Raw genomic sequence first — 26,822 nt, 5'->3', positions numbered from 1 at the left:
CCCCCTCATCCTTACCCTGGTATGTATGGCCCCCTCATCCTTATCCTAGTATGCATGGTCCCCCTAATCCCCATCATGCTGCACATAAAAAAATAAACACTCCTCACCTCTCTTCTCTCTCTTCCAGCGCTGCATCCTGTCTGCCCACACTGATCTCTACATGTGAGCGCACATGACGTCACTGCCATGCGCGGCTCACAAGGAGAGATCAGCTGCCGGAAGTCACTGCTCCCCACGCCGGGACTGTGTGCGCGTGGAGCAGTGACTTCATGCTCCTTAATAGCTGGCACACAGCGTAGCCGCAGCGTGGCTCCTGCTGCTGCTGGGCGATCGCGTGTGCCCGCTGTTAAAGGGCATCAATATTCACCCCCTCTCCACGCCCATGGGCATGGAGAGGGGGTGAATATTCATGCCTTTTAACAGCGGGCACACGCGATCGCCCGGCAGCAGCAGGAGCCGCGCTGCTGATACATTGAGTGCCGATATTAAGGAGCATGAATATTCAATAATTCTCCCCAATATTCATTTTCTTTAGCAGCGGGGACAGTGTAGGCTGCAGCAGGCGGCTGCTGCCTCCTGTGCCCCGCTCCTCTGCTGCAACCGCTCCCCCCAACATAGTGTATATATATATATATATATATATATACAGTTATATGAAAAAGTTTGGGCACCCCTATTAATCTTAAGCTTAATGTTTTATAAAAATTGGTGTTTTTGCAACAGCTGTTTCAGTTTGATATATGTAATAACTGTTGGACACAGTAATGTTTCTGCCTTGAAATGAGGTTTATTGTACTAACAGAAAATGTGCAATCTGCATTCAAACAAAATTTGACAGGTGCATAAGTATGGGCACCTCACCAGAAAAGTGACATTAATATTTAGTAGATCCTCCTTTTGCAAAAATAACAGCCTCTCGTCGCTTCCTGTAGCTTTTAATGAGTTCCTGGATCCTGGATGAAGGTATTTTTGACCATTCCTCTTTACAAAACAATTCCAGTTCAGTTAAGTTTGATGGTCGCCGAGCATGGACAGCCCTCTTCAAATGATCCCCCAGATGTTCAATGATATTCATGTCTGGGGACTGGGATGGCCATTCCAGAACATTGTAATTGCTCCTCTGCATGAATGCCTGAGTAGATTTGGAGCGGTGTTTTGGATCATTGTCTTGCTGAAAGATCCATCCCCTGCGTAACTTCAACTTTATCACTGATTCTTGAAGATTATTGTCAAGAATCTGCTGATACTGAGTGGAATCCATGTGTCCCTCAACTTTAACAAGATTCCCGGTGCCGGCATTGGCCACACAGCCCCAAAGCATGATGGAACCTCCACAAAATTTTACTGTGGGTAGCAAGTGTTTTTCTTGGAATGCTGTGTTTTTTTGCCGCCATGCATAATGCCTTTTTGTATGACCAAACAACTCAATCTTGGTTTCATCAGTCCACAGGACCTTTTTCCAAAAAGAAATTGGCTTCTCCAAATGTGCTTTTGCATACCTCAGCCGACTCTGTTTGTGGCGTGCTTGCAGAAACGGCTTCTTTCGCATCACTCTCCCATACAGCTTCTCCTTGTGCAAAGTGCGTTGTATAGTTGACCGATGCACAGTGACACCATCTGCAGCAAGTTGATGCTGCAGCTCTCTGGAGGTGGTCTGAGGATTGTCCTTGACTGATCTCACCATTCTTCTTCTCTGCCTTTCTGATGTTTTTCTTGGCCTGCCACTTCTGGCCTTAACAAGAACTGTCCCTGTGTTCTTCCATTTCCTTACTATGTTCCTCACAGTGGAAACTGACAGGTTAAATCTGAGACAGCTTTTTGTATCCTTCCCCTGAACAACTATGTTGAATAATCTTTGTTTTCAGATCATTTGACAGTCGTTTTGAGGAGCCCATGATGCCACTCTTCAGAGGAGATTCAAACAGGAGAACAACTTGCAAGTGGCCACTTTAAGTAGCTTTTCTCATGATTGCATACACCTGACTATGAAGTTCAAAGCTCAATGAGGTTACAAAACAAAAAAAAGTGCTTTAGTAAGTCAGTAAAAAGTAGGTAGGAGTATTTAAAACAAGAAAATGATAAGGGTGCCCATACTTATGCACCTGTCAAATTTTGTTTGAATGCAGATTGCACATTTTCTGTTAGTACAATAAACCTCATTTCAAGGCACAAACATTACTGTGTCCAACAGTTATTACATATATCAAACTGAAATAGCTGTTGCAAAAACACCAATTTTTATAAAACATTAAGCTTAAGATTAATAGGGGTGCCCAAACTTTTTCATATAACTGTATATATATATATATATATATATATACCCCCCCAGCTACATTCGGACTATAAGATGCACCCCCCCATTTTCCTCCCAAGATTTTGGAGGAAAAAAGTGCATCTTATAGTCCGAAAAATACGGTAGTTTATACTACAGTATTTTTGACTTAGATATAGAATTATAGTTAGTGTGAATTAGTTTCGGGCTTTCAGTAATTGTTTTTACTTACATTCACTTTAGTATGTTTTTAGAGTATCAGAATTTTAGTGGGAAATGACTGCAGTAATTATACTGTAGCATTTTTCACTAATGCATAGAATTACAGTTATCATCACTTTGTTGCAGGCGTTCAATAATTGTCTTTACTGATGTTTCTTTAATATATTTTATTTAATGTAGTTTCAGAATTTTAGTGGGAAATTACTGAAGTAATTAATTTACTAATATATAGAATAATGGTTAGCACCAGTAAGCTGTGGCCATTCAATAATTGTTTTTATTGACATTCACGTAATGCATTTTATTTTTGTAGTTTCAGAATTTTAGTGGTAAAATTACTGTAATAATTAACATGCTACAGTTTTTTCTACTTATCTGTAGAATTATTGTTAGTGTCAATTAGTTGAGGGCGTTCAGTAAATGTTTTCGCTGACTTTAGCATATTTTATTTTGGGTAGTTTCAGAATTTTAGTGGAAAAATACTGTAGTAACTACTAAACTACTTTTTTTCTGCTGATACTGTATAAAAAAATTAGGGTTACAATAATTTACTTGCAGGTGCTTAGTAATTTTTTACATCAGCTTCATACATTTTACTAATTTTTTATATTTTCCTTTTTTATTTTCTTCAACATTTATCTTTTCATTTGAATATTCTGTTCTCTTCCTTTCTTTTTCTATTTTTTTTTCTTTTTTCGTCTATTCTGTATTTTTCTATTTTAATCAAATAAATGTAAAAAGTTTAGTAAATTATGCACCAAATAAAACTTGTGTACACAAAATATGTAAAAAAATAACCTCTACACACGCTACACTTGTGAAACATAAAATAAATGAAATGACCCAACAATCTGTATTCATCTGAGGAGACATATGCCTTACTTGCCTCTGACAGCGAAAGTGAGGGAGAAGATGAACTCCCATGTAGACACCTCAGTACTGCGGATGAAGCAATGCCACCACTTGATGACCCGCTATCGACCCCATCCCCAAAGAGTATGAGCATCAAAATCCTGATTTTGAGGCCAGCTCAGGAATCCATTTTGAAATTGAAGTTTCACAGTAGTTGACCATTACAAAGCCTTTTTCTTTGAGGATTTCCTAAATCATACGGTAGCCCAGGCTAATTTTTATGCCCAACAATTTTTTTCTCAAAATTCCACTTCATCATTCACTAATTGGACCTTTATTAATATGGTAGAAATGATTAAGTTTTGGGGCCTATGCTTCAATTGGGAATAGGGAAGAAGCCTGAAATGTGGCAATATTGTAGTGTTTTATATGACATTCCAATTTTCGACATGGCTATGCCCTGGACACAATTTGAAGCCATTATCAAACTTTAGCATAATAATAATAATGCTTAATGTCTACCCCAAGACAATTCCAACTTTGACCACTTATTCAAGATTTGCAAATCATTAATCACATCAGTAACAAATGTTTTAAAGTCTATATTTCACAAAGGGAATAGATGAGTCCCAAGTGTACTTCAAAGGGAGGGTTAAATTTTGACAATACCTCCCAATAAAAGGGCACTGTTTAGAACCAAAATGTATAAACTGTGCCAGAGTACCTCAGGATATACACTCAGATATAGGGCGTACAAAGGGAGAGACACCCAGATTGCATTCCCTGAATGCCCCTTAAAATGAGAGTGACCCTTTTATGTAGAAGGTTCAGTTGATACAAAAAGTTTTCACAGCCCTGTTGAAATGCCAGGTTTTTCTAATGTAAATAAATTATACCAAGAACAATCATTTCAGAACTTTTTCCACATTTAATATCATCCATAATCTGTACAAATCCATTGAAAAACAAACTGAAATCGTATTGAGGGGGAAAATAAAAATATCAAAACTAAAATAATGTGGTTGCATAAGTGTGAGCACCCTCTTATCATTGGGGATGTGGTTGTATCCAGAATTAACCAATCACATTTAAACTCATGTTAATAATAGTAAGTACACAGCTTCCATCGTTTAAAGTGACATCCCTGAAACTTAACTTCTCTCAAAAATTATGAAAAGACAAGAAGAACATTGGCCCGAGAGTCTGCCAAGAGGCCTACAGCATCGTTAAGCTGTAGGCCTCTTGGCAGACTCTCGGGCATCGTTAAACTGCAGGAATTTCTGGAACGTACAGGTTGTGTACTGCATGGGACAACAATCTCCCGTATTCTTCATATGTCTGGCGCGTTGGGGAGGGTGCAAAGGCTTGAACCTTTTTTTTGTTTTGCCAAAACCTATATCAGGTCTGCAAACAGCCTGTGGGAAATTTTGTTATGGTCTGATGAGACCAAGGTTGAGCTTTTTTTTCATAGTTCTAAAAGATATGTTTGGTGCAAAGCTAAACGCCATAGAAAGCCACACGCACAGTGAATCATGGTGGAGGCAGCAATATGCTTGTGGGGCTGTTTTTTGGCAGCTAGTACTGGGGCTTTATTCAAGATGGAGGAAATTATGAGCATTTCCAAGTGCAAGTCAATTTTGCAACGAAACCATCAGGTTTTTGCTAAAAAACTGAAGATGAAGAGGAATTTCACTTTTCAGCATGACAACGGCCTTAAATATATCTGCAAATTAATAAAATAATGGCTTCTCCAGAAGAAAATCAAAGTTTTGTAATGGTACAGCCATTCGAATTGAAATTTTGGAATGGTCAAACCATTCTAATTAACCAAGTTGAAAATCGGTGGGTTGACCTGAAGAGGATGTATACAGGAGATGCCCTCACAATATGACAGATTTGAAGTGCTACTGCAAGGAAGAGTTTGCAAAGATTGTCAATTCTAGATATGCCATGTTGATAGACTCCTACCCAGAAAGACTGAATGCTCTCATAGATTCAAATGGTACTCAGTTTGTTTAATTAAATTATACAGATTATAGGTTAAAGAGTTTTGAAATGATTCTTCTTGGTCTAATTTTTTTACATGCCTAAAACCTAGCATTTTAACAAGAGTAGATAGGTTTTTTATACACACTTTATCCACTGCATATACATACACTGCATATACAGTATATATATGTATATATATATATATATATATATATATATATATACAGTGGGTACGGATAGTCTTCAGACCCCTTTAAATTTTTCACTCTTTGTTTCATTGCAGCCATTTGGTAAATTCTAAAAAGTTCATTTTTTCTCTCATTAAAGTACACTCAGCACCCCATCTTGACTGAAAAAAACAGAAATGTAGAAATTTTAGCAAATTTATTAAAAAAGAAAAACTGAAATATCACATGGTCATAAGTATTCAGACCCTTTGCTCAGTATTGAGTAGAAGCACCCTTTTGAGCTAGTACAGTCATGAGTCTTCTTGGCAATGATGCAACAAGTTTTTCACACCTGGATTTGGGGATCCTCTGCCATTCTAACTTGCAGATTCTCTCCAGTTCCATCAGGTTGGCTGGGCCAGTCAAGATTAGTCACAGATTTGTTCTGAAGCCACTCCTTAGTTATTTTAGCTGTGTGCTTAGGGTCATTGTCTTATTGGAAGGTGAACCTTTGGCCAAGTCTGAGGTCCAGAGCACTCTGGAAGAGGTTTTCATCCAGGATATCTCTGTACTTGGCCGCATTCATGTTTCCTTCAATTGCAACCAGTTGTCCTGTCCCTGCAGCTGAAAAACACCTCCATAGCATGATGCTGCCACCACCATGTTTCCCTGTTGGGATTGTATTGGGCAGATGATGAGCAGTGCCTGGTTTTCTCCACACATACCACTTAGAATTATCACCAAAAACTTCTATATTTGTCTCATCAGACCAGAGAATCTTATTTCTCATAGTCTGGGAGTTCGTCATGTGTTTTTGAGCAAACTCTGTGGAGGCTTTCATGTCTTGCACTGAGGAGAGGCTTCTGTCGGGTCACTCTGCCATAAAAGCCCGACTGATGGAGGGCTGCAGTGATAGTTGACTTTGTGGAACTTTCTCCTATCTCCCTACTGCATCTCTGGAGCTCAGCCACAGTGATCTTGGGGTTCTTCTTTACCTCGCTCACCAAGGCTCTTGTCCCACAATTGCTCAGTTTGGCTGGACGGCCAGGTCTAGGAACACTTCTGGTGGTCCCAAACTTCTTTCATTTAAGGATTATGGAGGATAAAGGATTATTATTTGCTCTTAGGAACCTTGAGTAATGCAGAAATTCTTTTATAACCTTGGCCAGATCTGTGCCTTGCCACAATTCTGTCTCTGAGCTCCTTGGGCAGTTCCTTTGAGCTCATGATTTTCATTTGGTCTGACATGCACTGTGAGCTGTGAGGTCTTATATAGACAGGTGGGTGCCTTTCCAAATCATGAGCATGTGACTTAAATATGAGTGTCTGAGCAAAGGGTCTGAATACTTATGACCATGTGATATTTCAGTTTTTCTTTTTTAATAAATTTGAAAAATTTCTACATTTCTGTTTTTTTCAGTCAAAATGGGGTGTAGAGTGTACTTTAATGAGAAAAAAAATGAACTTTTTAGAATTTACCAAATGGCTGCAATGAAACAAAGAGTGAAAAATTTAAAGGGGTCTGAATACTTTCCGTACCCACTGTATATATATATGCATACACATACAGTGCCTACAAGTAGTATTCAACCCCCTACAGATTTAGCTGGTTGACACATGCGGAATTAACTTGGCATTGTGACATTTGTACTGTAGATCAGCCTGGAAGTGGGAAATGCACTGCAGCAATTTTTTTTTTTTTTTTTTTTTTTTTAAACGTTAAAAGTTAATTCAGAGTGTCATTTATTATTCAACCCCTCAAACCACAAGAATTCTGTTTGGTCCCCCTAAAGTATTAAGAAGTAGTTCAGGCACCAAGAATAATGAGCTTCACATGTGTGGATTAAAGATCTCTTTTGCCAGCCTTTTCTGACTATTTAAGACCCTCCCCAAACTTGTGAACAGCACTCAGACATGGTCAACATGGGAAAGACAAAGGAGCATTCCAAGGCCATCAGAGACAAGATCGTGGAGGGTCACAAGGCTGGCAAGGGTTACAAAACCCTTTCCAAGGAGTTGGGCCTACCTGTCTCCACTGTTGGGAGCATCATCCGTAAGTGGAAGGCTTATGGAACTACTGTTAGCCTTCCACGGCCTGGACAGCCTTTGAAAGTGTCCTCCCGTGCCGAGGCCAGGCTTGTCCGAAGAGTCAAGGCTAACCCAAGGACAACAAGGAAGGAGCTCCGGGAAGATCTCATGGCAGTGGGGACATTGGTTTCAGTCAATACCATAAGTAACGTACTCCACAGCAATGGTCTCCGTTCCAGACGAGCCCGTAAGGTACCTTTACTTTCAAAGCGTCATGTCAAGGCTCGTCTACAGTTTGCTCATGATCACTTGGAGGACTCTGAGACAGACTGGTTCAAGGTTCTATGGTCTGATGAGACCAAGATCGAGATCTTTGGTGCCAACCACACACGTGATGGTTTGGAGACTGGATGGCACTGCATACGACCCCAAGAATACCATCCCTACAGTCAAGCATGGTGGTGGCAGCATCATGCTGTGGGGCTGTTTCTCAGCCAAGGGGCCTGGCCATCTGGTCTGCATCCATGGGAAGATGGATAGCACAGCCTACCTGGATATTTTGGCCAAGAACCTCCGCTCCTCCATCAAGGATCTTAAGATGGGTCGTAATTTCATCTTCCAACAAGACAACGACCCAAAGCACACAGCCAAGAAAACCAAGGCCTGGTTCAAGAGGGAAAAAGTCAAGGTGTTGGAGTGGCCTAGTCAGTCTCCTGACCTTAACCCAATTGAAAACTTGTGGAAGGAGCTCAAGAATAAAGTCCACATGAGACACCCAAAGAACCTAGATAACTTGGAGAAGATCTGCATGGAGGAGTGGGCCAAGATAACTCCACAGACCTGTGCCGGCCTGATCAGGTCTTATAAAAGACGATTATTAGCTGTAATTGCAAACAAGGGTTATTCCACAAAATATTAAACATAGGGGTTGTATAATAATTGACCCACACTTTTATGTTTAAAATTTAATAAAATTCAACTGAGCAACATAACTTTTTGGTTTGTAAGATTTATGCTTCTGTTCATAAAACCTACTCTCGTTTGCAGTTTGAAGGCTCTAACTTATTTGCATCTTATCAAACCAGCTAAATCTGCAGGGGGTTGAATACTACTTGTAGGCACTGTATATATATATATATATATATATATATATATATATATTATAAATTGTATGAATTATGAATCTGTCAGCAAGTTGTTGCTATGTAGTCTCATAGCACCATGATGTAGGGACAGAAACCCTGATTCCAGCGATGTATCACTTTGTTTACTCAGTGCACTAATTGTGATTGAATCACAGTTTTCTCAGCTGCAGTTCTAGCAGAGCTCGAATTGTTGAGCCTTATATAACTCCGCCCACATCACATCTTTCTGTGTACAGTCATGGCCAAAAGTTTTGAGAATGACACCAAAATTATATTTTCACATGATCTGCTGGTCTCTGGTTTTTATTAGTGTTTGTCTGATGTTTATATCACATACAGAAATATAATTGCAATCATATTATGAGTACCAATAGGTTATATTGACAGTTAGAATGAGTTAATGCAGCAAGTCAATATTTGCAGTGTTGCCCCTTCTTCTTCAAGACCTCTGTAATTCTCCCTGGCATGCTCTCAATCAACTTTTGGACCAAATCCTGACTGATAGCAGTCCATTCTTGCATAATCAATGCTTGCATTTTGCCAGAATTTGTTGGTTTTTGTTTGTCCACCCGTCTCTTGATGATTGACCACAAGTTCTCAATGGGATTAAGATCTGGGGAGTTTACAGGCCATGGACCCAAAATCTCTATGTTTTGTTCCATGAGCCATTTAGTTATCACCTTTGCTTTATGGCAAGGTGCTCCATCATGCTGGAAAAGGCATTGTTGGGCGCCAAACTGCTCTTGGACGGTTGGGAGAAGTTGCTCTTGGAGGACATTCTGGTACCATTCTTTATTCATGGCTGTGTTTTTAGGCAAGACTGTGAGTGAGCCGATTCCCTTGGCTGAGAAGCAACCCCACACATGAATGGTTTCAGGATGCTTTACAGTTGGCATGAGACAAGACTGGTGATAGCGCTCACCTCTTCTTCTCCGAATAAGCTGTTTTCCAGATGTCCCAAACAATCGAAAAGGGGATTCATCAGAGAAAATGACTTTGCCCCAGTCCTCAGAAGTCCACTCCCTGTACCTTTTGCAGAATATCAGTCGGTCCCTGATGTTTTTTCTGGAGAGAAGTGGCTTCTTTGCTGCCCTCCTTGAAAGCAGCCCTTGCTCAAAGAGTCTCCGCCTCACAGTGCGTGCAGAAGCACTCACACCAGCCTGCTGCCATTCCTGAGCAAGCTCGGCACTGCTGGTAGTCCGATCCTGCAGCTGAAACAGTTTTAAGATACGGTCCTGGCGCTTGCTGGTCTTTCTTGGGCGCCCTGGAGCCTTTTTGACAACAATGGAAGCTCTCTCCTTGAAGTTCTTGATGATGCGATAGATTGTTGACTGAGGTGCAATCTTTGTAGCTGCGATACTCTTCCCTGTTAGGCCATTTTTGTGCAGTGCAATGATGGCTGCACGTGTTTCTTTAGAGATAACCATGGTTAACTGAAGAGAAACAATGATACTAAGAACCAGCCTCCTTTTAAAGTGTCCAGTGATGTCATTCTTACTTAATCATGACTGATTGATCGCCAGCCCTGTCCTCATCAACACCCACACCTGTGTTAATGGATCAATTACTAAAACGATGTTAGCTGCTCCTTTTAAGGCAGGACTGCAATGATGTTGAAATGTGTTTTGGGGGTTAAAGTTCATTTTCTGGGCAAATATTGACTTTGCAAATACAGTAATTGCTGTTAAGCTGATCACTCTTTGACATTCAGGAGTATATGCAAATTGCCATTACAAAAAATGAAGCAGTAAACTTTGGAAAAATTACTATTTGTCTCATTCTCAATACTTTTGGCCATGACTGTACATTGTATAGTGACAGAAAGCTGCTAATCTATGATTGGACTAGGAGGCACGCAGACAGTTTGTCTTGTAGTGATAATCTCCTGCTGATAAAACCCTGTTTGTATTGAAGCAGGAAAACAGCCCAGTAAGTGACACATCACTTGAATCAGGGTCTCTGCCCTTACATTCTGGGGGTCTAAGATTACAGTTATATGAAAAAGTTTGGGCACCCCTATTAATCTTAAGCTTAATGTTTTATAAAAATTGGTGTTTTTGCAACAGCTATTTCACTTTGACATATGTAATAACTGTTGGACACAGTAATGTTTCTGCCTTGAAATGAGGTTTATTGTACTAACAGAAAATGCGCAATCTGCATTTAAACAAAATTTGACAGGTGCATAAGTATGGGCACCTCACCAGAAAAGAGTGACATTAATATTTAGTAGATACTCCTTTTGCAAAAATAACAGCCTCTAGTCGCTTCCTGTAGCTTTTAATGAGTTCCTGGATCCTGGATGAAGGTATTTTTGACCATTTCTCTTTACCAAACAATTCCAGTTCAGTTAAGTTTGATGGTCGCCGAGCATGGACAGCCCTCTTCAAATGATCCCACAGATGTTCAATAATATTCAGGTCTGGGGACTGGGATGGCCATTCCAGAACATTGCAATTGTTCCTCTGCATGAATGCCTGAGTAGATTTGGAGCTGTGTTTTGGATCATTGTCTTGCTGAAAGATCCATCCCCTGCGTAACTTCAACTTTATCACTGATTCTTGAACATTATTGTCAAGAATCTGCTGATACTGAGTGGAATCCATGTGTCCCTCAACTTTAACAAGATTCCCGGTGCCGGCATTGGCCACACAGCCCCAAAGCATGATGGAACCTCCACCAAATTTTACTGTGGGTTGCAAGTCTTTTTCTTGGAATGCTGTGTTTTTTTGCCACCATGCATAACTCCTTTTTGTATGACCAAACAACTCAATCTTGGTTTCATCAGTCCACAGGACCTTCTTCCAAAAAGACATTGGCTTCTCCAAATGTGCTTTTGCATACCTCAGCCAACTCTGTTTGTGGCGTGCTTGCAGAAACGGCTTCTTTCGCATCACTCTCCCATACAGCTTCTCCTTGTGCAAAGTGCGTTGTATAGTTGACCGATGCACAGTGACACCATCTGCAGCAAGTTGATGCTGCAGCTCTCTGGAGGTGGTCTGAGGATTGTCCTTGACTGATCTCACCATTCTTCTTCTCTGCCTTTGTGATGTTTTTCTTGGCCTGCCACTTCTGGCCTTAACAAGATCTGTCCCTGTGTTCTTCCATTTCCTTACTATGTTCCTCACAGTGGAAACTGACAGGTTAAATCTCTGAGACAGCTTTTTGTATCCTTCCACTGAACAACTATGTTGAATAATCTTTGTTTTCAGATCATTTGACAGTTGTTTTGAGGAGCCCGTGATGCCACTCTTCAGAGGAGATTCAAACAGGAGAACAACTTGCAAGTGGCCACTTTAAGTAGCTTTTCTCATGATTGCATACACCTGGCTATGAAGTTCAAAGCTCAATGAGGTTACAAAACCAAAAAAAGTGCTTTAGTAAGTCAGTAAAAAGTAGGTAGGAGTATTTAAAACAAGAAAATGATAAGGGTGCCCATACTTATGCACCGGACAGATTTTGTTTGAATGCAGATTGCACATTTTCTGTTAGTACAATAAACCTCATTTCAAGGCAGAAACATTACGGTGTCCAACAGTTATTACATATATCAAACTGAAATAGCTGTTGCAAAAACACCAATTTTTATAAAACATTAAGCTTAAGATTAATAGGGGTGCCCAAACTTTTTCATATAACGTACATAACAAAAACCTCCTGACAGGTTCCCTTTAATAACATGTAAATGATAAAAAAAAAAGATAACTACATTTTTAAAGCATCTCAATTTATTCATTATCAAGTATGAGCACCATGCGCCGCAATTCATGCACTTACACATCTTGATTTGCGATCAATGAAGCTATTAATTGTTGCCTAAGGAATGCTCTGCCATGCTGAATGCACTTGGGCACGCAAATCATCCAGATCAAGATACGCTGTTGGTAGTTTCCTTTGTAATTGCAGATTAATAACGTCCCAGATATGCTTGATAATAGACAAGTCAGGAGATGCTGCAGGCCATGGTAACACGTTTAGGCCATGCAGTCTGCTTACAATAGCAGGAACAACATGCAGCCCAAGGTTGTCATGTTGATAAATGGCTCTTGAGTAGGGATGGGTGAACCCTAACAGTAAAGTTTGGGGTCCGTACCGAACACCTAGTGTCCGTGCACGGACCCAGAAGACAGACTTCTCCCTGAAGTCTGTGTTACTGTTCGGGTTCGGCAATCCGAACATCCATTGTTTCCCACGCTCTCATCTGTGTGACAGCACAAGAAACACCGTCTCTGATCGGCGGTAAGTTCGTTACCGCTGGTCAGAGCGCTGCAGTTCCCTCACTGTCACACAGATGACAGCTTGTGAACCAGCAGCTGTAACTGGCGGTACAAAGGTTACTGCCGGTCACAGACGTCAGCTGATGAAAGTACTACTCTCAACATTGTACGCCTAGTCTCGTTGATAACAGCGAGAGCAGGCAAGGCTGATAAGAGTATTCATCAGCCGGCGCCTGTGCAATAAATAAATAAAATAAAAAAATGGCGTGGGGTCCCCTTTTTTTTTGCTAACGACCGCAGGCAAAACCAACAGCTCTCAGCTGTCAGTGTTATCTTGGCTGGTTATCAAAAATAGAGGGGTCCCCACGCCGTTATTTTAAATGGTTTAAATAAATAATTTAAAAAAACGCTGTGGGGTCCCCCCCATTTTTGACAACCAGCCAAGCTAAAGCAGACAGCTGGAGGTTGGTATTCTCAGACTGGGAAGGGGCCATGAATATTGGCCCTCCCCAGCCTAAAAATAACAGCCCACAGCTGCCCCAGAAAAGGCACATCTGGCGCTTTACCAGTCTCTTCCCACTTGCCCTGATGCAGTGGCAAGTGGGGTAATATTTGTGGGGTTGATGTCAGCTTTGTAATGTCAGCTGACATCAAGCCCACAGGTTAGTAATGGATAGGCGTCTATAAGATGCCCCCACTACTTACCCCAAAGTCAAATGTAATAAAAACACAGCCAGAGTAAAGTGTTTTAATTGAAATAAAAAAACAGACTCCTTTTGTTCGTGTTCGCGTTCCGTGAATGGAACCTACGTGTTAGGTATGGACCCCGAATTTTACCGTTCGGATACGCCCAACCCTAATTAGGATGGTATGAAGTTCCCTTGTGAAGATGTCTTCACTATGTTTTCCACCTAATCTTGTCAGATTCAAAGAATGGTGCAGGGTGATCCAATGTGTACTTCTAGTGAAACAACACATCTTACACCAAGGCTAAGTTATTAAACAATGTCTACATAAACCATCAGAAGGTGTTTTCATGAGATTTAGCTACAAGTCAGACATCCAGCTACAGGTATTCTGACATCCTCACGATACTGCTTCCAAAGACTGTCAAGTGGCAGTGGAGGCTGGAATAGTAGTCATTCAGCGATGAGTCACGCTTTTGTTTTGGACACAAACGAGACAACTTGGGAACGCCATGTAGAGGCCTTCACGAGTGAATATTAAAATGTCCCAATAGCCATTTTTCAGCACAACAATGCCAGGCTGCATTGTGCTGCTGTGAGCCGCTTGCATGTCCTAAACGTGCTACCATGGCCCGCAGCATCTCCAGACTTGAATCCCATCTATCAAATCTGGGACTTCATTGGTCAGCAATTGCCAAGGAGTTGCCAGCAGTGGATCTTGATAATTTGCATGTCCAAGTGCATTCAGCATGGCAGAATATTCCTCAGACAACCATTAATAACATCATTGATATCAGCAAAGGTGTGTAAGTGCATGTATTCAAGCGTGTAGCACTAATAGTTGATACTGACTGAATTGAGATGTTTTGAAAAGTTTTCATTTTTCATCTTTTACATATCATAAATACATCTTTTTAGGAAGTTTTGATAGAATCCCCGTTTTCTCTGCTGTAGATGTAGCAGTGGTCAGAATGCTGAGCTCTGTATAACCCCGCCGACACCCCTGATTGTCACTGTGCATTGTCAGTAAGCTGTCAATCGGTGGTGGGGCAGGGTTATGCATATTAGCTGTACTGTAGTGATAATCTCCTGCTGATAAAACATGGATTGTATTGAAGCTACAACGTACAGTCTAGTAAGTGACACATCCCTGGAATCAGGCTCTCTTGTTGAATGTGCGGGGGAAACAAAGAGTTTGTGAAAGCTAAACCTTGAAAAAGTTATAATGAAGCCCAATTGTAAAACTGATTTTAGCCCAAAATGCATGCATTTAAGAAAAAAGTTCCCCAAAGGTGTCCAACTGCTTAGTTTTTAGTTTTTTTAAAAATAATTAACAAAATGCAAGGTGAATGTTGAAAAGAGAAATCTAAATCAAATCAATATTTGCTGTGACCGGCCTTTGCTTTCAAAGCAACATCAAAGCATTAATTTTTCTAGGTACACTTGCAGTTTTTGAAGGAACTCTGCCTGGAAATTGTTCTTGGAGAACTAACCACAAATCTGTGGATGTAGGCTTGCGCAAATCCTTCATTTGTTCCCTCACAGTCTCATTGATGTTGAGATCAGGGATGTTGAGATTGTATAAAAACAGCAACAGGCAGGGGCGTCTTATACAGATTGCTACATCTTGTAGGACAAAAGTAGATAATTTTTGCAAAAAGTGTTTAATTATGGACCGTGAGTGTTTTACAAATGACCAGCCTGACAGTAGAAAAATATATACTGTAGCTGATGCCAAAAAAGACACTTGTTGGCAGACATCCTGGTTTATTCAGACAGCTCTTGTGATGTTTCCATATAGACTCTACTTTAAGTATTCTATACAGTCTTCTAAATTTTATTTTGTGTTACCCTGTTAATGTACATTTTTATTAGTATCATAGCAGATTAATTTGCATTTTGATCAATGCTAGCCAAACTACTATGATAAGGTGATTCAGAGACTTGCAACAGAAGGCTTACCTGTCTTTGTTGAACCTAGGCCTATAGGATGAACTTAAAGGGATTCTGTCAGCAGGCTTTTGCTATTTTTTCTGATGACAGCAGGAGATAGGGGCTGCAACACACAATTCAGGGTTGAGTTGCTTGTTAAATTGCATGCTGTTGTTTACTAACTGTGAAAGATTTATAACTAGGAGATTAACATTGCTGGACTACACTAGTCCTGTGATGCCCCCTCCTGTGATAAGCAGCTCACTGTCTATAGACAGTGTACATACAGAGTAGTAAACAATAGAGTGATGGAGCTATTAGGTATGCCCTATAGCCTGCTGCAAGAGGAAACAACTACCACAGTTGTCTGGTATGTTGTGGGGAAAATTAGGTAAGTGTCTTGTGCTGGTAAAATAGGGTACAAACAGAGATAAGGGTAAAAGGCAGGCATTTAAAAGATCAAATTTATTTAGGTTAATTACGGTAGTAAAAATAATTAAAATATACATAAAAGGATATGCTGAGGAGGAAAACAGTAAAATGGGTTATGATGCAAGTGGGGGCACTTGGAGTCGGTGTTATTAGTCCCAGATAAAGTGCAATGTGCCTCTTTAGCAGGTATGGTGAACACCTGCGTGGATAGGGTCCCCTAAGGAGAGAAAAACGGGGGTTATTTAAAATTGGTTTTATTAAATTCCTGATGAGATAATAACGGTAGAGATTTTACCTGGTTAAGTGGATGAAGGGCGTGATGAGTCCGGTCTGGTATTCTTGTGCCAGATTATGGGTGGGAACTGTGGGGGAACAAGAAGGGGTCAGTGCCTCAGTATTAGGGGGAGATTATGAATCATGAGGTAACTTAAGTACCTGTATAGAGACGGTCTGGCGGGTTCAGGAGGAGTATTCACAACAATCCATGTAGGAATGGCACAGTCCTGTGGTGGAATGGTGGTTAGAGAACAGCCCCAGTTGTTGGGAGAAAAGACCCTGTATTGCCAAAAAGTCAGGTGTGCTAGCCCCTGTCCGGGTTTAGTTGAGGGTAGCTGTGACCAGGTGGATTTCCTGATGGAGTAGGGCAGGATGGGATTTTAACACTGGTAAGTACCTGGCTTGGCATTAGCAATTCCTGGGGTACACGGGGAATAGTCCCTGGGAGTGTAGTTGGGTCCTGTATGAGCCAGGGATGAAAAAGACCAAAGACACTTGGTCAGAAAACAGGCTCTTGGAACTGGTGTAGATAAGGCGCGGAGCACTGGTCCAGGGTCTGCACGCAGTAGAGAGAGTGAGCCGAACAACTTACTATTGAGCTGAGCATGTGAACTCCCGTTGTCTCCGCACCTGTGTTGGTAGAGGTTTGTGTTGTAGAAATCTTCCTTGCGGCGTGGAGCTAGGAGTTAGACGCGTGGTGCGGAGAGGGGAGGGCCAGGGCCCTGGCCGGAAACCTGCCGCTCTAACCTGTCCCCGTGTGGTAGCACTTGGCAGTGCAATGGAGGACCTGAGCAATGATGTCTCTTGATCTTTCTAGTCTCCTGTACCGGTACCTAACCATGTGACTATACGTCACGCAGGTCCTTCAGCACTGCACATCATTGTGCAGGTCCTCCATTGGATTCCCTTTAAAGGAGTATGCAGCTTTTAAAAATATGTTGCAATAGCTTCAATATCTAAAAACAATAACCTTACTAATGTGCATTAAATTCCATTTAACTTGCCCTAAGATTACCTGTCCGATGTTTACATTGTGATGCAGAGATGTTTTGTATTATGGTCTCTTGTTCCTCTCCCCACTATGGGTCCACAAAATACAAAATGTCACTGTTCATGTGATCAAAGTCCTCTTCAAAGTGACACCCGCTTAAGTAATCATCACACATACAGTGGTGGCCAAACGTATTGGCACCCCTGCAATTCTGTCAGATAATACTCAGTTTCTTCCTGAAAATGATTGCAATCACAAATTCTTTGGTATTATTATCTTCATTTAATTTGTCTTCAATGAAAAAACACAAAAAGAATTGTCCTAAAGCCAAATTGGATATAATTCCACACCAAACCTAAAAAGGGGGTGGACAAAAGTATTGGCACTATTTGAAAAATCATGTGATGCTTCTCTAATTCGTGTAATTAACAGCACGTGTAACTTACCTGTGGCACCTAACAGGTGTTGGCAATAACTAAATCACACTTGCAGCTAGTTAACATGGATTAAAGTTGACTCAACCTCTGTCCTGTGTCCTTGTGTGTACCACATTGAGCATGGAGAAAAGAAAGAAGACCAAAGAACTGTCTGAGGACTTGAGAAACCAAATTGTGAGGAAGCATGAGCAATCTCAAGGCTACAAGTCCATCTCCAAAGACCTGAATGTTCCTGTGTCTTCCGTGTGCAATGTCATCAAGAAGTTTAAAGCCCATGGCACTGTGGCTAACCTCCCTAGATGTGGACGGAAAAGAAAAATTGACGAGAGATTTCAACGCAAGATTGTGCGGATGGTGGATAAAGAACCTCGACGACTAACATCCAAACAAGTTCAAGCTGCCCTGCAGTCCGAGGGTACTACAGTGTCAACCCGTACTATCCGTCGGCGTCTGAATGAAAAGGGACTGTATGGTAGGATACCCAGGAAGACCCCACTTCTTACCCCGAGACATAAAAAGCCAGGCTGGAGTTTGCCAAAACTTACCTGAGAAAGCCTAAAACGTTTTGGAAGAATGTTCTCTGGTCAGATGAGACAAAAGTAGAGCTTTTTGGAAAAAAGCATCAACATAGAGTGTACAGGAAAAAAAAAGAGGCATTCAAAGAAAAGAACACGGTCCCTACACTCAAACATGGCAGAGGTTCCCTGATGTTTTGGGGTTGCTTTGCTGCCTCTGGCACTGGACTGCTTGACCGTGTGCATGGCATTATGAAGTCTGAAGACTACCAACAAATTTTGCAGCATAATGTAGGGCCCAGTGTGAGAAAGCTGGGTCTCCCTTAGAGGTCATGGGTCTTCCAGCAGGACAATGACCCAAAACACACTTCCAAAAGCACTATAAAATGGTTTGAGAGAAAGCACTGGAGACTTCTAAGGTGGCCAGCAATGAATCCAGACCTGAATCCCATAGAACACCTGTGGAGAGATCTCAAAATGGCAGTTTGGAGAAGGAACCAAAGAAGAATGGTCTACAATACCAGCAGAGCATTGTAAGAAACTCATTGATGGTTACCGGAAGCGGTTGTTTGCAGTTATTTTGGCTAAAGGTTGTGCAACCAAGTATTAGGCTGAGGGTGTCAATACTTTTGTCTGGCCCATTTTTGGAGTTTTGTGTGAAATGATCAATGATTTGATTTTTGCTTCATTCTCTTTTTTGTTTTCTCCTTGCAAGCAAATTAAATGAAGATAATAATACCAAAGAATTTGTGATTGCAATCATTTTCAGGAAGAAACTGAGTATTATCTGACAGAATTGCAGGGGTGCCAATACTTTTGGCCACCACTGTATACCTTGATTCCTCTAGCCACATCTACAGTATGCCACTTGAAACAACCATTACAGATAGTGTGATGGCCTAAAGCCCACCATACAGATTAGATGGCTGTCGGTCGAATGATAGCTCAGCCGATCGTTCATCCAGCAGCCTTATTGGAATCTTTCCGTAGCAACTGCCATCTCCTATCTTAGTAATGGGAAAGTCTGACTTCACTAAATACAGATTTTATCTCAGAACTGAGAATTTTGAGAATGAACGATCAGTTCTGGGGGAGAAAGAAGTAGATATCTCTGATAAGATATATTACAAAGTTTCTTATTTTCTTGTGTACTATTGATTTATAAAATAGAAATTAAAATAATGGCTACTCTTTAAGCCTAGAACTCGTAGTGGGCATGTTCTGAATTGGAGGAACAAGGAATGGGATGAAGTTGATTGACACAAACACGAGGGGTAGGGTTTGTCTTGAAAAAAAGGGATGGGAGATGTTGGTTCCCTGCTTTCAGGGAGACCGCCCATTTTACGTCTCTTAGACAAAATGTTAGCGTATAAAAGAATTGTCTAGGTAAATTGTATTCTGTTATGATTTTGTTTTCCAAACAGTCTTCCAAAATGGCTAGGGACAGGGATTTGGTTGGTGTTTGAATAGGAGCTGATCTACAGTACCAAGGAGTGGCCACTAAATAGTGTGATGAGGGGAACAATTCTGCTCCGCATACTCTTTATATCTGGATGTTGCCAAAGCTGGTAAGAACTGATGGGTAATGGGTGGCAGGAGGCAGACCTCAATGATTTGATATTGATGACCTATCCGTAGGATAGATCATCAATATACATGTAATGAAAAACTCCATTAACACAACTAGTATATAATGTATGTTATTTTAAACTTTTTGTTTTATTTTTTAAAATATGTGATATAACAAAAATTAACATTTTGTTTGTTATATTCTTTTTCAGATCATGGGTAATAGGTGCAATAGCCCTCCTTTGCTTGCTGGGATTGACTTGGGCTTTTGGACTTATGTATATAAATGAAAGTACAGTCATCATGGCATATTTGTTCACTGTTTTCAACTGTCTTCAGGGAATGTTCATATTCATTTTCCACTGCGTACTTCAAAAGAAGGTAATTGAAACATTTATTTCATTCTTACCCTATGTTACTTTTATTATTTTTTCACTATATAATAATTAGCAGATCTGTTACCAGATTTTACAATATAAATGACATAAATTATTTAAAGGGGTTGTCCATTACAAGGACAACCCCCTTGAGTTAAATGTTTGACCCTGACAAAATAAAAAAAACTGTACTCACATCCCATGCTGGCGCTGTTCCAGCGGTGTTGGCACTCGCGGTCCCAGGGCTGTGGTGCAGTGTAATGACACGTGGTGCCCAGCCCACAATCAGCGCTGGAGTCACTGTCCCCACCTTTGGATGTTTTGAAGAGGAAGCCAGGGCTGCAGCTGATCTCTGAGTTCCTCTTCATGTTCAATTTCGTACAAAGGTGGGGACAGTGACCGCAGTTCTCATTAGGCGCCTGGCACTACTTGTCATTCCACTGCATGAGAGCCCTGGGACCATGAGTACCAACACCATTGGAACGGTGCCCGCACAGGGGGTGAGTATAGTTTTTTTTTATTTTATCAGGGCCAAACATTTAGTTCAAGAAGGGGTTGTGCTTGTAGTGGACAACCCCTTTAAATAAATGCGTTAGACCTAATGAGGCTGGCGTACTAACCTTGAGTTTACATTTTCAGAAAGAAAGTATTAACCAAGCATTCAGGAATGGATCTCCAATCTTTGTCCACCTACCCTGATTGACAGCTCTGCAGTATCCTGCTTCCTCGCTGCGGCTGAAACCCCATATTGCTCAATACAAGTTGCAGCTTGTCAGTCAGGATGGGTGGCCGGAGATTCAATACACTAAGCTCTTGAGTTCCTTTACTCTTTAGATGGGTTCATAAAATATACATTTTAATTTTAGGATTATAGAGAGATAGGACTACATTTGGATATAGCAGGCATTATGAAAACAATTATCTCTGCTAAAAGAAAGTGTATATCTATTTACCCTGGGGAGTCTTTGGAGGTGCTTAACAGAATGTAGATAAATGTGGCACCTGCAGTACTCAGACTTCAGGAGCAATTAGACTAAATCCACCTTGTAGCTGGACCCCGTGTGGAAAGAGAAAACATTTCCCCAACTTCCGAAACTGTGTATGTCCTGTTGCTTTGAGTGTAATGACCTTGGAGCCTTCTCTTGAGTTTCTTGTCCAACTGCTGTAATACCTCTTTAAGTGTGTAACAATTGAAAGTTAGAGCTATGGATCAACACAAGAGCTCTGAATCAATTTCGAAGAAGGAAGAGATGAATAAAGCAACACCTCCAATAGTTACTTACGATTAATTGCAACGGCTGCCAATCAGTTACCAATCAGAAGTTGGTCACTCTGTCCCCTTCTCGACATCCGTTGTACTTGTACTGTGTGGCTGCAATGTGTTCCTGTAAACCACATCACATGTACAGTGTGATGATTTTGCTGGCTCACAAGCAAGGCCAGTGTTAAAATCAGCATGGATCAGTTGTATATTATAGCTGACACCCTGCTGTAATGGCTATGATCCGTACTAGCACCGATCACGGTCGTTTATCCCCTTAGATGCCACTGTCCATAATGACAATTGCATTTATATGGTTATTTGAGGGAAGGATCTCTTTTTTTAATCCCATTGGCACAAATATGCACATGGTGATGATGGTTGCCATAGTGACCCCAGGCCAGATAATGGCCTCAGGGTAAGTCAGCTATGGTGGCCTGTTAGGCCCTGCAATAAACAGCATCTAACATGCCTCATGTCAGTGTAAAACTGACAGTTTTATTACCCTACAAAACATAAGTTTTGCAGGGTATTAAAACAATGATCAGACAGGTGAAAGTTGAAGTCCTGTACTGGGACTAAATTAAAACGTAAAAAAAGGTCCAATAAAGTTTGGAAAATAGTAAAAAAAAATACAAAACAAAGAACGAAAAAGTAATGAAGACAATTTTCACCACTAGAAATGCTTTTCATTTAAAAACAAAAGCAAACAAATGCAGTACACATAATTGGTACCGCCGCTTCTAGAACGACCATATCTACAAAATTGTCCCATTATTTGACTCATATCATTGAACACCGTAAAAAAGATAGATAAAAATGCCATGAATATAGCTTTTTCATCATACTGAAAAATGGAATTAAAAATGGTCAAAAATCCGTAAATTAGAAAAATGGTATCGCTGAAGGTGAGATCCTGCATCAGCCCTTATCTGTCCCCTCCCCCACCCAGGGAAGTGGGGAGTAGTTATATATAAGAATACACAAGCCAGACTAACAAGGGAAGACGTACAGGGATAAATGAAAATACCAATCAAACAAATATTCACTCACAAACAACAGAGTGGAACACCGGGAAATAGAAGGAAGGAACAACCAAATATGAGAGGATGAGGATATGCACACAGACAAACCACCAAGCATCACTCTTTAGATCAACACTCCAAAGGCATACTCAACAAACACCTCCAACTTCACAGCAGGCAGTATGAAACTAACACTGGCAAACCTGATTGCCAGAGGGGGGTATAAATAGCAGCAGGGTGTGGCCAACACTAAACAGCTGAGATCATCAAAGCAGAAAAGCTTCAGAGACTATGAACTGAGCAAATGTAACCCCTTCACTGCTAGCAGAAATCTGCACCGTTTAATACAGGGATGTCAAACTCAAACACACAGAGGGCCAAAATGAAAAACTTGAACAAAGTCACAGGCCAACCTGTATACAGTATAATGGACCTCACACAGTCCTCCATACAGAATAATGGGCCCCACATAGTCCTATAGGAGAAATAGATCCACCTCACCAAACGTCCAAAATTTAAAATTCAAAAATTGTTATTTTATATATATTAAAAAATTCATCTTGATAGTGTGAACAATCAAAAATCCATATCTGGAATTGTGGAAATATGGAATACAATGCTGATTACCATACGCCTTTTGAACAGCACTTGTTCTGAAACTTGGTATAAATCTGACACGTATGGTTTAATATGATGGTGAAGTGCTTCCAATCAGTACAGGAGTATGTGGAATCAAACACAGCGGTCTTCTGGCTCCTCTCTGTCGCGGTAAACCAGTGATAGCTATTAACTTTTCTGAAGCACTTGTGGGATAAAAAAGGTCACTACACCATTATGTGAATTCCTTGAAGGGTGTAGTTTCTAAAATGGGGTCACTTGTGGGGGGGTTTTGCTCTTTCGAAACCTTGAGGGATCTGCAAATACAACATGGTAGCCACAATTTATTCCAGCTAACATTGAGCCCTAAAAGTCACATAGCGTTCATTCTCTTCCATGCCATGCTGTATGCCCATATTGTAAGTTCTGACTTCATATCGGGTATCGACATGTTCAGTAGAAATTGTGTAACAAAATTTTTTTCCCATAGCATCTTGTGAAAATGAAAAAATTTAGACTAAAGCAACATTTTAATTGAAAAAATCTAATTTTTCATTTTTTTTTATTTCTGTGAAGCATCTGAAGGATTTTCAAAGTTCTTGAATGTGGTTTTGAATACTTTTCTGTTTTTAAAATAGTATCAGTTTTGGGTGGTTGATGGGCCCCTCAAAGTCACTTCAATGCTGACTCAAAAAATTAGATTGAGCATATTTTGGTGAAGAAAAAAAAAAAATTGCTGCTAAACTTTTAACCCTTTTAACATCCTAACAAAATAAAAGAGAATTGCAAAAATGATGCCAATGTAAACTAGACATATGCAATGTGTTATTTAATAACTATTTAGTGTGGTATGACTTTTATAAGGGCATAAACAATTTAAGTTTGAAAATTGATAATTTTTTTTACCAAATTTCCAATATTTTCATGAATTTTCATATATCTTATTGACCTAAATTTACAACTATAATAAAGTACAAAGTGTTGCGAAAAAGCATTCTCAGAATCACTGTGACTGGAAGACGCATTCCAAGGTTATTACCACATAAAGTGACACATGTCAGATTTGAAAATTGAGGCTTTGTCAGGAAGGTGAAAATAAGCTCCAGCAATAAAGGACTGTACAGTAGATCACTATCAAATTCATGTAGTGGTTTCACACAGTTAAGGTTCACATTTATCAGAAGTGTGTATTGCTATTTAACATAGTATTCCTGATTTTTTACTATATAGAATTTTCCTACTTCTTTCACATTATGCCTGCATAAATTAAAATTTGATGCGATATTTAACAATTTTAAATTATCACCATTTGTCAGTCGGTTCTACTTTATATTTAAAACCAGCAGGAATTTTATCCAAAATGGACTGGAAATTTACAGTATTTAATCTTGGCTAACTTGATACGAAGTTGCAGTAACCTCCACAGATAAACTAAAACAACATAGTATATACTGGATATGACAGTCTTTTTTTTCCAGAATTATTGTTTAGACCAGATGTTTTATCAGGATACCCCCATGGCCACACATTTTTCCCTCATTTTAGCTATTCTATAAATGTTATGGTGTGATGAATCGCACATATATGAATAGAGGGGTAGTGTGATGTGCATGCTTGTATCATGAATGACTCATGACCCTTTAAATCTGAAATTTATAGTTTTTAACCGTGCAAATGAAATTCTGTTTCTGGAAACTCACTGAGAACTTAATTTACTAAATGATGGAACATAACTGGAGAATTGTATGGCCCAAATAGAATGAGCAGATATTTATAGCGACTGTCACGCATGTTAGATGCTGTTTTCCACTTATCTCACTTCTTAATTCAAACTAAATTGTAAGCTCCATGCAGAACACCTTTTGTAAAAATGCTGGCTACGATCAAAGAGTTCTGATATGAAAGTCAAAGGCTAACGATTTTTTACTGTGATTATATTTCAACCCTTCTATACATAGTATAAGTGATCCATCTTTCTTTTTTACATAACAAAGTCTCAAAAGAGGTTGTGATGAAATTAAAGGAAGATTAAAGAAGTTGTCCACTACTAGGACAACCCCTTCTCACTCTGAATCTTGAACTTCTCTTATAGCAATTTTCCTCTGTGCTAGCCTGTGCTGTGTTACTGTGGTAACCCAGCAAGCACTTCTGATCATCCAAGATATTCGTCATCATCCAAGGCATTTTAAGGCCGGCTCAGGCGACTATGCACTTCTTGAGTATCAAGGTAGTAAAGTACCCTGCAACCACATATTTGTCCAAAGTTGAGGATTACCTTTCATTTGGTTTAGCTCTAGCCAGATGTTTAACTATCTCCTCCACTACTCCTGACTATCCAGCTACTAGTTTCACTAAAAAGCGCAGTCCAGCTTGGTGTATTCCACATCATTTATAATTTCCTAGCTCTGTCAAGATACCAGATAACAAATGCTCTCACCTTTGTCTCTGCTATAAAGGTACCAGATGAATAATTGTTCTCTGTTATTCTGATGGCACCCCCATCTTCCAACTCATCTCAATTATCCTAGTGCTGCCCACTCTTAGAACTCCTCTGTTCCTGTGTGTATCCACACTCCTGCTAAAAGATACCTATTTGCCTTTAAATCCCTGCTGTTCGTGTAGAATTCGCACATCTAGCTCAGCTGCATCCAGGGCTTCAACTCTGCTTGGCCATCTGCCATCATGCATATCCTGCTCTACTGGTCCTCGCTGATCCAGGTGCTAGTCCAGCATGTCTAGTAGTGTTGCATCATTCCATTTGGACTGTGATGCTCATCCTGACTTACAACTTAGAATCCACCTAACCAGGTTCGCCCAAAACGAAGGCCCCCTGATGGTGTGACTTGGAAGAAGCAAGTTGACAGTGAGTTGGATGACTAGCAGTGTGATCAAGCGATAGAACCAGAGACAAAATCAGAAGGCAAGAACATGGTATGGAGAGTAGTCAAAGTCAAACTAGGAGATCAAGATCAGAGGCAAAATCAAGAGGTACAAGGATTGTTAGCAGTCTGCGGTCAGCTCAAAAAAGCAATTCAAGGGGTAATCAAAGTTGTAACCAAGGCAACCTTCACACATCAGTTTTTTATGTCCATATGCGGTCCATTTTTTAATGCAAATACGGACTTAAGTACACCCATTGTATTCAATGGGTGTGTGCAGCACGTCAGGTTTTTCACACGGACCGTGTGTCCGTGTGAAAAACCCGCAGACATGTCAGTTTTTTTGCGCAGCACTGACAAAATGCCTGCCACACATGTGGACACTAATGACACACAAATAACATCCGTGTATCATCAGTGTGACATGTACCGCACCTGTGAAAAAGCGGTACTGTTCGCTAACAGTGAAATGGGTTACTTTCATGAGGTCACCGCTAGCACTGTGAGAATTTTCTCACGGTGAACTGCGGTCATCTCACTGAGCTCAGCGCAAGCACGGTGAGCATGTTCTCACGGTGAACTGCGATGATCTCACTGAGGTTAACCCAGTTCATCGGACCGCTCGCAGCAGCTCATTCTCCCCTTCTTGTCAACATGAATGATTGCATCATGCCACCATTCATTTTGAAATACACATGTCGCACAGAAGGATTACAGCGTGGGACAGTATGCGTTATCTTCACGTTTGACAGGTGAGGGATATGGTTGTTTATTATTTTTGTTTTTTACAGGGGACATAGGCTTCATTGGATTAAGCGTAAAGGTGAGTATAACTGTTTTTTATTTTGTAATAAATGTGTAAAACAGAGGAGTTAACTTTTATTTCAAATAAAGGATTGTATTCTTGTTGTGTTTATTTCCAAACTTACTATGGGGTTAGTAATGGGAGCGTC

General features: G+C 40.4%; 1 protein-coding gene across 13 annotated transcripts in view; it reads left to right on the top strand.

Moving 5' to 3' along the window:
- Positions 1–26,822, top strand: part of ADGRL3 (adhesion G protein-coupled receptor L3) — a 1,088,292-nt gene that overhangs the window by 768,907 nt on the left and 292,563 nt on the right. For all 13 annotated transcript variants that reach the window (XM_073686326.1, XM_073686314.1, XM_073686318.1 and 10 more), the window contains one exon: positions 19,943–20,111. In XM_073686326.1, coding sequence (XP_073542427.1) covers positions 19,943–20,111 — 169 coding nt within the window. The remainder of the gene's footprint in view (positions 1–19,942; positions 20,112–26,822) is intronic.

This window comes from Phyllobates terribilis, unplaced genomic scaffold, assembly GCF_046119375.1.
Source record: "Phyllobates terribilis strain yellow unplaced genomic scaffold, ASM4611937v1 Scaffold_1__5_contigs__length_1240528914, whole genome shotgun sequence".
NCBI lineage: Eukaryota > Metazoa > Chordata > Amphibia > Anura > Dendrobatidae > Phyllobates > Phyllobates terribilis.
The sequence above is the reverse complement of the archived record's forward strand: the minus strand, read 5'-3'. Positions and strand labels throughout refer to the sequence as shown.